Source organism: Chlamydomonas reinhardtii, chromosome 9, assembly GCF_000002595.2.
Source record: "Chlamydomonas reinhardtii strain CC-503 cw92 mt+ chromosome 9, whole genome shotgun sequence".
Taxonomy (NCBI): Eukaryota; Viridiplantae; Chlorophyta; class Chlorophyceae; order Chlamydomonadales; family Chlamydomonadaceae; genus Chlamydomonas; species Chlamydomonas reinhardtii.
This window is the reverse complement of record NC_057012.1, coordinates 457,429-469,199: the sequence shown is the minus strand read 5'-3', so window position 1 is coordinate 469,199 and position 11,771 is coordinate 457,429. Positions and strand designations below refer to the sequence as shown.

The 11,771-nt window shown below is 67.8% G+C and overlaps 2 protein-coding genes across 2 annotated transcripts; one reads left to right on the top strand and one right to left on the bottom strand.

The window, feature by feature from the left end:
- Positions 1-20: 20 nt before the first annotated feature.
- On the top strand, positions 21-2,266 carry CHLRE_09g404351v5 (uncharacterized protein). Its single transcript, XM_043066133.1, has 6 exons — positions 21-241; positions 305-372; positions 736-816; positions 990-1,044; positions 1,207-1,366; positions 1,540-2,266. Exons 1-6 carry the CDS (start codon positions 112-114, stop codon positions 1,583-1,585), a joined length of 540 nt encoding a protein of 179 aa, XP_042920738.1. The 5' UTR covers positions 21-111; the 3' UTR covers positions 1,586-2,266.
- Positions 2,267-2,322: 56 nt separating this feature from the next.
- Positions 2,323-11,710, bottom strand: CHLRE_09g404350v5 (uncharacterized protein). The gene is made up of 22 exons (XM_043066132.1): positions 11,362-11,710; positions 11,099-11,211; positions 10,791-10,929; positions 10,359-10,457; positions 10,138-10,200; positions 9,831-9,917; positions 9,012-9,477; positions 8,670-8,820; positions 8,355-8,475; positions 8,048-8,161; positions 7,502-7,699; positions 6,950-7,353; positions 6,476-6,800; positions 5,826-5,987; positions 5,257-5,652; positions 4,758-4,962; positions 4,381-4,649; positions 3,994-4,194; positions 3,624-3,816; positions 3,314-3,475; positions 2,993-3,096; positions 2,323-2,827 (listed from the first exon to the last, which is right to left on the bottom strand). Exons 1-22 carry the CDS (start codon positions 11,413-11,415, stop codon positions 2,570-2,572), a joined length of 4,284 nt encoding a protein of 1,427 aa, XP_042920737.1. The 5' UTR covers positions 11,416-11,710; the 3' UTR covers positions 2,323-2,569.
- Between the last annotated feature and the right edge of the window lie 61 nt (positions 11,711-11,771).

The following is an 11,771-nucleotide window of genomic DNA, read 5'->3' as shown; positions in this document are numbered from 1 at the left end:
GATTTAAACGTAACGACCGACAGGTTTAGCGCGCGCGCTACCCAATATCTACGCGGCTTTATGTATTTCCTGTATGGACCGAATAACATACATGGCTTTGCCTGAAGCACAATGAGTCTTGCACTTGTAGAGCGTGTTCGAAACGGCCCGCCAAAGTATGTTACAGTGGATGCTGACAATGTAGGTTTTAGCGAACGATATGCAGCAGGAGATCACCTTGAGCACAGGCGCGCGAAAACAGGTGAACGCGGGGGGAAGTGTATGGGCCAACGCGCCAAATTCATAACATAATCTATATGCGCAGGACACAACTCCTTACATGCGGCTGTCGCTCTCAAAGGAGGGAACATCGTTCAGGACTTCGGGGCCTCGGTGAGACCCCCAACATTACCGATGGTGTGGGGTCTCGTTGGGCGCGATGGGACATGACTTGGCCGTGACCAGAAGGCTGTCTTCACCATTTAAAAAATTGAGGAAGGTGGTTCACACACTGGGCCTGGGCTCCGCGTCATTGCACACATGGCGGTTGGCAGAGTCTTCGGGGTATCCACACGCTGCCTTGGGCTTGGTATACATTACGCGCACGGCATATGCCCCTGCCATTTTTCGTCTTTACACGCCCCCTACGCATACCGGTACTCAACTATGTTACTTTACTGGTACTGCCACTCATATCTGCGCTCACGGCTACCCGCTTCTTCCCCACATATCCGTGTCCCCCCGGCTGGCTGCCAGGAGGAGCTGCGGGAGCCCAACTACCTGACCATGCAGACTGGTCCCAACTCGCACATCATCCTGGAGCCCGCGTACCTACAGGTGCGGTTGTGATCTGGATTGGTGTGTTGCTTGCGTTCCTTGATTGCTCACAACGTACAGCACGTTGCCCAAGTGGTGCCGTACTCGAAAACGAGCGGACCTTGTTCGGCTGGTTTCCGGCCATGCAAGCAAACATGGCTGACACTGGGGACACCGTTTTCTCCTGCGTGCAGAACATCAACCACTCCTGCGCGCCCAACACTTTCTGGAACACAACCACCATGCAGTGTGAGGCCTGACACGTCAGCAGCAGCTGTGCGGCAGGGCAAAGCGTGCGTGTGCCTTCGCATGCGCCATTGGCACTTTGTTTGCTGAGCCCTGGCCGCATACGCTACGGATTCGCCCTCGCTGGCCCAGCCCCTTCCCACGTCCCCATCCCGCCTCCTGCAGTCGAGGCACTGCAGGACGTGGCGCCCGGGGCCGAGCTGACATTCTTCTACCCCTCCACCGAGTGGGACATGGAGACGCCCTTCGACTGCTGCTGCGGGGCCGCCGGCTGCCTAGGCCGCATAGCGGGGGCAAAGCACCTCAGCGACGAGCAGTTCGCGAGGTAGGGTCCCGAGGCAGGGCGGGTCGGAAGGCAGGCTAGGTCAGGGACGGTTGCTGGGTCAGGCTGAGGATGTTAAGCAGCTTGCGGAATAGTAAGTACGTGCGGGTTTGGACAGGTTATCCCGGGCAGCGTCAACTACACCTGACATGCAAATGGCTCCTGTGACTGCACAGGTACCGCTTCAATCAGCATATCCTGAGCGCGAGGGCAGCCGCCTAGTTATCAATACGACCACACTCATTCCTTGCAATTCACGTGGGTGCACACGAGCACGGCGGTGCAGGCAAACAGAAGCCGGCCGTGCGGCTGTGCAGTGCTGGCCGGCGGCGTTGGGATGCTAGGCACGCGTGCGGGTGCCGTAGTGATGCCAGTTGTATTCTCTGGCGTCTTTGCGAGGACGAGACGGTGATTTCGGGCACCGTGGTGACTTGTGTTGCAGTGTTGCGCTCAAGGGCTTGCATCGTAGGTCATGCAGGGTTGCAGGCAAGTGTGCTGGGGAGGGTCACAATCCACGGCCAGGGGAATCACAGTGTGTTTTAGTGGACTGTGGACGACGGCCAGACGCACGGCTCTAGTGCCGAGCAATCGAGCATAGCTTGAGTTTGGTGGGCCAATTAATCAGGGCCCCACCAAGCTGTGTGCTGCCTGTGAGCCCTGATGATCAGAACTGTGCACCTGGCATTGCAGCGGCGGAGGCCAAACATTTGGCAATGCGGGTGAGTGCAGCAGAGGTGATATGCTCTGCCGCGTGTTTGAACAGAGGGGTCGTAAGGGAGGTAGGTCTAGGGTTGTTCCCCCCTCAGCGGATTGGATTTGACCCAAGCGTTTTGTACTGGCTCAACCCTAATCACTAAGTTAGAGGAACACCGGCACAGTGCAAGTTTCAAGACATGCAACCAGCCACCCTGGAGAGCAAGCCACTGGGGCGGCTGCGGCGCTGCGCTGTTGTCGACTGGGCGGGAAACGGATTACAAGACCTGACAATCGTATCGTCTTGGTCTTTGGCAGCCAAGTACAATGGCAGGATTGTGGCAAGCGACAGAGGAGGGCAAGCAGTGCGATCGAGGCGAGCACGCCAGCCTCTGCCACAGCGTGGCTCTCCAGTCAACGCCTGACCATGGTATCCGCACGTCTCGCATACGGCATACCTTAAGGCCCATCCATGTTCCCCTCCTTCCTTGCTTGCCCTCGCCCCACCCAGCGCTACCGCACCCGCAGCAGCCCCCTCAGCTCCGCGACCACGCTGCACAGCCGCTCCCGGAACACCCGCCGGCTGAGGCGGCTCAGGTCCAGACTGCGTGGGTCCAGGCCAAGACTGTTGGCCGCCGCCACCGCCGCCGCCGCGTCGCTGGCGGCCCCGCCACCGGCCCCTCCCCCTCCCGGCCCCGCGGCCGGCTCTGCTGGGCTGACCAGCTTGGCTAGGGCCGCGCCCACCTGTCCCGCCACACGGGGGTCCGAGGACTGCGCGGCAGGGGCGCAGGAGAAGCGCGCAGCAGGGTCAGAGTGCACAGGGTGCCCAGGATCCGCCTTGTCAGGCTACACACGACACTCCGCTCCAGGCGAAGCCGCAGTAAGCGAAGTACTGTACCATCCACACCGCGCCCCCCCTCTCCCTCCCTGCCTCACCTGCACCAGGGCCTGGCCCAGGCTGGCGAAGGCGGCGGGGTCGGACTGCAGCAGCGGCAGCAGCGCGTCGCCCGCCTGCTCCACCACGTCCGGCCCGGCGTCACCTGCGGGAGGGGCGGCAGAGCCGTGCATGGGAGGTGAGAGGGGAGTTTACATGACATCCCGACGCCCAGGATGTCAAACGATGGCAGCAGCTGCCACGCTGCGTTGGGTCAGGACCGGCACGCGCCAATGACTGAGGAAGCACCGCGCCAAACCCCTACGAGCACACCCCGCAGCCCCGCCAGGCTGCGCCCTGCAGCCCCGCACACACGCACGCACCCAGTAGGCAGATGCCAAGCAGCAGCTGCACCAGGTACGGCCCCAGCGGCCCGCCGCCGCCGCCGCCGCCGCCGCCTGCAGGCCCGGCCCCACCGGGTGCGCACTGGCCGGCAAAGCCGCGGCCGCCGTTCATGACCGACTGGTGGTGGTACTTGGCCAGGCCTGTGCGGGGGCGTGGGAGTGGGCGTGGGCCAAGGAGCGTGCCGCAGCGTGCAGGTATGCTGAGGGTGGCGTTGCGGTGCCTCCCAAGGAAACCAGCGGACTGCCGGCCCTCCACGCGTGTGGTTAGCAGCGCCCGGCCCCGGCCCACCTGCCAGCCCCTCCAGCGCCGACTGCACCACCACGCCGTCGAACGTCGCCGGCGTGGAGCCCGTGCCGCTGCTGCCGCTGGTGCCAGCCCCGGCGCCGGAGCCGTTCCTCCCCTGCTGCGGCGCGGCGCCGCGTGCACCCGCCTCCAGGCAGGACAGCAGCGTGGCAAAGTGCGGCGGCGGCAGCGCCACAACCTGAACAGGGGAGGGCGGCACAAATGCATGTCAGCTCACAGGGTTCGGCGACGGAGGCGTACACTGCCAAAAGCTTCAGTGACGATGTTTCACCGCTTGAATGGGCTCCGCTGCCCCATGCACCATTTCCAAAGAGTCTCTCGCCTTCTCCTCTCACTCTCAACCCTCAACTCTCACCGCGTGCGGGTGCACCTCCATCATGTAGGCGAGCAGCCCAAACAGCAGCCGCGACAGCTTGCCGCCCGCGCCGCCCGGCCCGCCGCTGCCGCCCCCTCCGCCTCCATCCCCGCCGCCCGCCCCCGTGCCGGCTGCTGTGGCCGCGGCCATGAGCTCGGGTGTGAGCAGCGGCAGCAACACGTCCAGGCCCGTCAACACCACCTGCGACACACGGGGAGTACCGTACACATGATGTGGTGGCATAGTACTACTTGCACAGGGCACAGAACACACTTTTCTTCAGCTAGACGTGCGTGTTCTGGCACATGATCCGCAACATCGATGACGGAGCGCACACGCTGTCCCCCGCCTCTACACAACCGCCCATCCTCATCCCCATTCACCCACCTGCGCCACGCCCGACTCTTGCTCGGCGCCCGCAGAGGAGCCCGGGCCAGGCCCCGCCGCCGCCGCCCCGCCGCGTGGCGTGCTGCCTCCCACGCCGCCGCCCGCCATGGTGACGCTGTGCGGCGTGGATCCAGCGGACGAGGCCCAGCCGTCGCTGGCGGCCGCCGCCAGCGCCACGTCGCGCTGCGTGATGTGCGTGAGCAGCGACAGCAGCGCGCGCAGCTCGCGGGCGGCGTCGGCGGCTGCGTCCTCGCGCAGCGCGGTCGCGCCTTTGGGGGTTAGGAAAGAGTCGGGCAGGAAAATGGAACAGGTTTAAATCTGTGCACAGCATGTGAGCTTCACAACCTTGACCTATGTGTGCGCAAAGCAAAGCGCACCTGCAGCGTTCCCATTCGACGTCGCGGTCCCGCCGTGCTTGTGGTGGTGGCTGTGTGCCGAGGGATGCTGCCGCCGCCGCTGCGCCGAGGCGGCGGCGCCGCCGGCCGCCACCGCCGCTGCCACTGACACGCGCGCTGCCCGGCCGCTGCGGTACTGCCGCAGCAGCTCCAGGACCCAGCTCATGAGCACGTGCGCCTGCTCGGCCTGCATGTAAATACCACCTCAATCAGTCAACTCAAGGCCAAACTGGACAACCCCTTGCCTTTGCTTCGCCGCCTACGCCCGCCACCCGCTGTCTTTACAATTGCAACCCCTGAGAGTGCAGGGAGCGCTACCGCTGAGACCTGCCCGTCGCTGTTCGCGCTGCTATGTGTCACAACTGTCAAGGATCGCCCCCGCACCACCGTTCCCGTGCGTGTGTACATCGCAACCTCCCCGTCCGCCCACCACATTCCTTTCCTCCCACCCCACCTCCGTCCCCTCCCCACGCGCGCCCACCTGCAGGTAGCCCACGTGGTGCTCCACCACCGCCGCCGCCAGCTTGAGCAGCAGCGCCGAGACCCGCGGGTCCTCGCCCGCCGCGCTCCGCTGCAGCGCCAGCAGCGGACCCAGCAGCTCGCCCGCCAGCAGCGCCCAGCCCGCCGCCCGAGCCGCCGCGCCGGCAGCGGCGGCGCCGCGGCAGGCGCCGCCTCGCAGCGCCTCCAGCATGCCGCACAGCGCCGCCACCACGTCGGCCCGCGCCGCCAGCGAGCCCAGGTCGGGGCGGGCCGCCAGCGCGCGCACCTCGGCGGCGGTGGGGCCCAGCAGGTTGGCGATGTAGGCGCCGGCGGGTGAGGTGGCCAGCGGCTGTGGCGAGTCGGCGGAGGGGAAGCCACATGCCGCCTGGCACAGGCTCTGCAGCCCGGCAAAGGTGCAAGACATCAAGCAACCGTAAAAAACATCGGGCAACTGTCAAGAAACCTCCCGAGTTAGCGATACCTTACAGCTTCATGCATGGCGCAGCTCCCAAAGGCGCACCTCCATTCGTCTACCCACCCACCAAGCCCGCCGCCCCGCCCCGCCCGCACCTGGCTGAGCCAGCGCTGCAGCTTGGGCGCCAGTCCCGCCGCCAGCTGCGGCCGCCGCGCCGCGAAGGCCCAGCACAGCTCCGCCCAGGAGGGGCTGGCCTCCAGCAGGCAGGCGCACAGCGGCCGCCGCCGCGACAGCACCGGCAGCAGCACCGTGCACACCTGGGTGGGGGGCGGTGGGCAGTGGGCAGTGGGCAGAGGGCGGGCACCTCAGGGTCCCAGCAGTTCGAGAGCAGCGGACTCTACGAAAACAACACAGTTCGCGCACTGAGGCTGACGCGACGCGAGCCCCGCCCGGTGCACCCGCAAGGCCGCAGCTTTCATGCCGAATCCCCGCAGCCCTCCAAGCCCCAACCCACCAACCCACCAACCAGCCACCAACCAGCCACCAATCTGCCACCAACCTGCCACCAACCTGCCACCCACCACGCCCACCCAAGGACCACCCGTCCACCCACCACGCCCACCCAAGTGCCACCCCTCCACCCACCCACCCACCACGCCCACCCAAGTGCCACCCACCCACCCACCCACCCGCCCACCCACCCACCCACCCACCCGCCCACCCACCCACCCACCCACCCACCCACCCACCACCCACCCACCCACCACCCACCCACCACCCACCCACCCACCACCCACCCACCCACCATGCCGTGCAGCTCCGCCTCGCCCGGGAACGACACCAGGCACGTCGCCGCCAGTCGGGCCAGCCCGTCCACCACCGCCTCCGCCTGGCCCGTGCCGCCACCTCCACCTCCCACGCCCCCTGGCGAGGGCCCCCCGGCCGCAGCCACGCCCTGGCCCACGTGCCCGCCCGCCGCCGCCACGCTGCCCGCCGCCACGCCGCCGGCCGCGCCGCCCGCGCGCGTGGCGTAGGCGGCCACCAGGGCCGCGGGCAGGCCCTCGGGCTCCTCGGGGAAGAGGTAGGTGTCGCTCCAGCGCGCCAGGGACCACACGCAGCACTCCATCAGCCTGCAGCAGGCATGACGGGATCAGCAAGATCAGACACGCCGGCAACCCATGGCCGCCCATGTCCGATACAGGAGCACGGAATCCATGGTACGCCCTCCTTCATGGACTTACGCAAACACCCTCCCCTCCTCCCTCCCGCACACGCACACCTGGGGCTGAGCACCGCCGCCGCGCCCTCCTGCAGCGCCAGCGCCGGCAGCGCTAGCAGCGCCGCCGTCAGCCCCTCCACCGCCGCCAGCGCCGGCCCGCCCGCCTCCACCGCGATGGACAGTGTCAGCGGCATCAGTGGCGTCTCGCCCGCGCCGCTGTCCGCGAGGCAGTGCGCCGCCATGCGCACCAGCCAGCACAGCCGCTCCAGGGCCACCGCCCAGGCCGGGCTGCCGGCCCCGGGGCCGCCCGGCCCCGCCGCCGCCAGCAGCTGCTGCTGCGCGGCGCCCATGGCCGCGGCAAGCAGCGGGAAGGTGGCGGCGGGCGCGGCGCGGGCCAGCGCGGCGGCCTCCGCCATGCGCGCGTCCTCCGCCGCCGCCTCCGCCGCCTCGTTCTCCGCGGACACCTGTGTTCGTGATTAGGGGTTGGTGGTTCAAGTCACCTTCACACATCGCAGGGCGGAAGCTGCCAAAGCCCCGCCGGCCCCAAAGGTCGGCTTGCCAACATTGCGTGTGCACATCGCCCCAATCTCAACTCATGCGCCCCGCACTCACGTCCTCGTCGCCCTCGTCCTCCGCCTCCTGCCCCGCCGCCGCCAGCGCCGCCTCCACCAGCGCCCCGAACACCGCCGCCGCGCCCTCCGCCAGCCCGGGCAGTGTGGGCGGGCCCATGCCGCCCACCGCCAGCGACAGCGCCAGGCCCGGGTTGAGCCCCCCGCCGCCGCAGTCGCGCTGCACCATCAGCGCCCAGGTCTGTGGGTGGCCGGGGCATTCAGGAATGTGCGTGCGTTATGACAGCCGTCACCGTATGCTGGCCGGAGGCGCGGCCTTGTCGGCAGGTGGGCCCTGATGTGCAGCGCGGCCTGGGTCATACCCGGCACGTCCCCCACTGCCCGCGCCCGTGCCCATGCCCGTCTCTCTTGCTCCCGTGCACCATTTTGCGCATACCAAGCGCTTGCTCGCCTTCCTACCCTTGCACATACACGCCCCCTTCGTCCAACACGTTTTCCCTCCTTCGCCCGTTGCCCGCGCCCCTGCCCCTGCCCCCCCCTCGCCTGCCCCTGCCCCCCACCCTCCCCACACCCCGCCACCCCGCCTCACCTCCACCAGCATGTCGCGGCACTCCACCGCCCACTGCTCCAGGCCCCCCACGCCGCCTCCGCCGCCACCCGCCTCCGCCGCGCAGCTGGCGCGGATAACCTCCAGCGTCAGCGCCTGTGCGCGGGTGCGTGTACGTGTGGATGCGAGTACGCCGGGAGCGGTTGCGACGCGGCTGCAGCGTAACGCCGTGTGCTGAGTCTAGCGGCGCCTCTGCCGTGCGGCACCCAACCCCGCTGCACTGCGTGTGCAGGCCCCTACAACCAGGCCCCATGCCCAACGCCTCGTGCCGCCACGCGGACGCACCCACCTGCAGCAGAGCCAGGAAGCCACCACCGGCGTGCAGGCCACCTGACGCCGCCGCCACCACGTCATCGCCCGCGCCCTGGATCAGTCGCGGCGGGTGCGCCGCCGCCAGCGCCAGCAGCGCCCTGTGAAACGATAGCAATAGGTACGGCCGCGTGGGATCCTAAGCAGGCAATGGTGGAGGAACAGCTCACAATGCGGTGGAGGGCCCCAGACCGCCCTTGTCCACACACCGATCACCACGTGCCGCGGCCCCTCGGACTCCAGCACCCCTCCCAACAAACCTCTGCGCCCCCGCCCCCGCCCCTGCCCGCCTCACTTGCACGCCTCCCACAGCGGCAGCTCGTCGCCGGCCGCCGCCGCCGCCACCACCTCCCGCGGCGCCGCCACCCAGGCCACCACACAGCGCAGCACCGCGCGCAGGTAGCCGCCGCGCACGCCGCCGCCCGGCCCCGTCAGCGCCTCCGGACCTGCAGCAGTCCACCACGTTCGTGAGGCGGCTCTTGGAAGTGACGCGGTCCTTCCCACGGGCTCTCCACACCAAGGGCCTGAGCCTGCGATGCCTCCCCAGTACCTATCACCCTCTGTATTGCCGCCGTGCGCACATCACCTCGACTTTCCGACTCCTCGCCCCGCCCCCACCCGCCCCGCCCCGCCTCACCCTCCCTGGGGAACACGTCCGCGGACAGGTTGCTGAGAGCCACCACCACACTCCGCGCCCGGGCCACCAGCTCCCGAGCAGCCGCCGGCGCGCCCGGCGCCGCCGCCGCCGCCGTCAGCTGCTGCAGCAGTGCCGCCACCCAGTCCAACGTATCAGGCGCCAGCAGCAGCGACGCCCAGTCCGCGCCCGCCGAAGGTCCCGCCCCCAGCCCCAGCCCCATGCCGCTACCGCCGCCGCCCGCGCCGCCGCCCGGTGCGCCGTGCAGGCCACCGTTGGCCTGGTGGTGGCGGGCTGCTGCGGCGGCGGCTGCGGCTGAGAAGGAGGATGCGGCGCTGCGCCTGAAGTCCCAGGCCAGTATGGCGGCCATAAGGGACAGGCAGGCGGCGCAGGTGTCGCCGTCGTGCTGCTGCGCGGCGGCGCGGCCCAGACCCACGGCGTGGCGGAAGATGCCCTGGAGGTAGTGGTCCTGTGGGGGGGGGCGGCGCAGGGCAGCACAAGATGGAGCACACAGACAGGGAGTTTGCTTCGCCCTTGGCCCCCAGCCCAACAGGCCCGGCATGCAACGGCATGCAACGGCATACACCCTCTGCCATTTACTGCCCTGCGTCTTGGCGGAACCTTACTGAGAATGGCGAAACCAACCCATCCACCCGAAACCGCCCCACCCCACCCCAGTTTAGTTGGTTTTGGTTTCGTTTGGTATTTACAACTACCCCAAACACACACACGGCTTGCTGTCCCTGACCCGGCACGCCCCGTCCGCGCTCCACACATGCTTGCACACACCCCTGCCTCCCCCCCCCCCGCGGACGCCCGCACCTGCATGTCCGCCGCGCACTTGGCGTGGTGCTCCAGCGGCAGTCCCAGCGGGCTGGCGGAGGACACCGCGAACTCGCCCACGACAGCCTGAGAGGGGATGGTGGGTCAGGGGTGGGGCCTCAAGTGCCACTGACAGCAAGGCGCAGCAACGACGGAGTAAGGGGCTAACGCAAAACACACATTCTCTTCCAGCCCTGGCGACTGTTGTACGGCGTGAAAGTGCAGCACAGGGACCCGAATGCTGTTCCCCTGCCAGGGGCCACGGCTGCTGCTGCGTGTGTCGCCCCGACCCCCGGGCCACGCTCACCTCCAGCACCTGCACGCCCACACGCCGCGCGGCGGCTGACTGCGACGTGGCCGCCTCCAGCTCCTGAGGCCGGCGGCAGCGCGCGGGTGTGGGTGGGGACGTCAACACAGTTCAGCAAGGGCCGTGCACAGCGCTCGGCAGCAAGTGCCGCACGCAGCAAGCGCGGCAGCGCACTGCGCCACCGGCGTCATGCGGCCCCCACCCCCCACCTCAGCCCCCACCTGGAAGAACGCCGCGCGGCTGGCCGGCCCCTCACCCGGCTCCAGCCAGCCGCGCTTGAGCAGCACCGCCAGCGCCGAGATGAGCGAGGAGCGCACCACCTGCATGGGGCCATGTAGGAGGCCGGCGCCGGTTAGCGGGATGAATGAACTGCGGCCCCCGTGGCAGAGCACACCGCACTGGCGGGAGGGGGCGCCGACGAGGCAAGCATCATACAATTTCGGCAGCGTAACCCTGTGCCGAGCGCACGTGTTGCACACAACTCATCCACCTTCTCAAGCCCTTCCTTGCTTCAGCATCGGCCTGAAGCCTTCATGCCTGGGCAGCATCCTCCGCCTCACGACCCCCATCGTATTCCTCTCCCTTGTTCTCTCCCCATCAACTCTGCACGCACAGCCCTCCGCCACGCGGCTGTCCCGCCCTCCCGCCCCCACCTGCAGCGCGGGCTGCTCCGCCGCCGCCGCCAGGTACCCCAGTAGATAGCGGCGCAGTGCGGTGCGGCCCTCCGGACCCGGACCCAGCGCCGCCCAGTCCCGCACCACAGACTCACGCAGCGCCGCGGCGGCGTGGAAGCTGCGGCGGCACACCGTACAGGATGCAGGAGCAGGTCAGAAACTTTGACGGATGGGAATCACAGCACGGGGCCGCAGAGGGAACTAAACACGCGCGGGGTTCATACGGTAACCCGTCCGCCCCCGCTAAGCCTACCGAGCCCGAGCAAGGTGCTCCCCTCATCCCTTACCGTGCATCTATTGAGTGTGAGCGGTCCAAGATGTGGCGGCAGGCGCCTAGCACACCGGGGGAGGAGCGAAACTGCAGCAGGACCGCCGAGGCGGCAGCGGCGGTGGCGGGAACCTGCGACACCGCAAGGCAGCGCGCGTGCGTGTGCAGGCGACGGGGAATGGTCCACGGACCAGTTGCCTATTCTGTCTGGGTGCCGCTTCCGTGGCCCCTCTTCAATCCCAACCCGTCAGCCCGCGCAACACCCCCCTCGCCCCGCCACACCTTGAACTCCTCGCACGCCCGTTCCACCGCCGCTTGAGCTGCCTCCAGGTCCATTTTCCTAGAACGGTAGAGCCTGCCACACTCTCTACAACCTTTGTTTCAGCCTATAGCCCCTTTGTGGATCGCCAGCAGCTGCACGCCCAGCAACGCCGGGGAAGAGTTGGCGCCGGGCGACACTCAGGAATGCGGACGCACAATCAACGGCGGCCCGATGCACATTCCTGTATTTCCAATGTTTGTCTTGATGACTGTCATGTCAGTGTTCAAGGTGAATACCTTGGTTCTAGAAACAGAGGGGCCCCGGTAAGGATCGGTGCTGCGAAAGGGCAAACTGCCAGCCCAGGACCTATGAATAGTTGAAGGACATGATCCTAGCTCATAGAATTACATGACTGCTCAAACCATGGGGA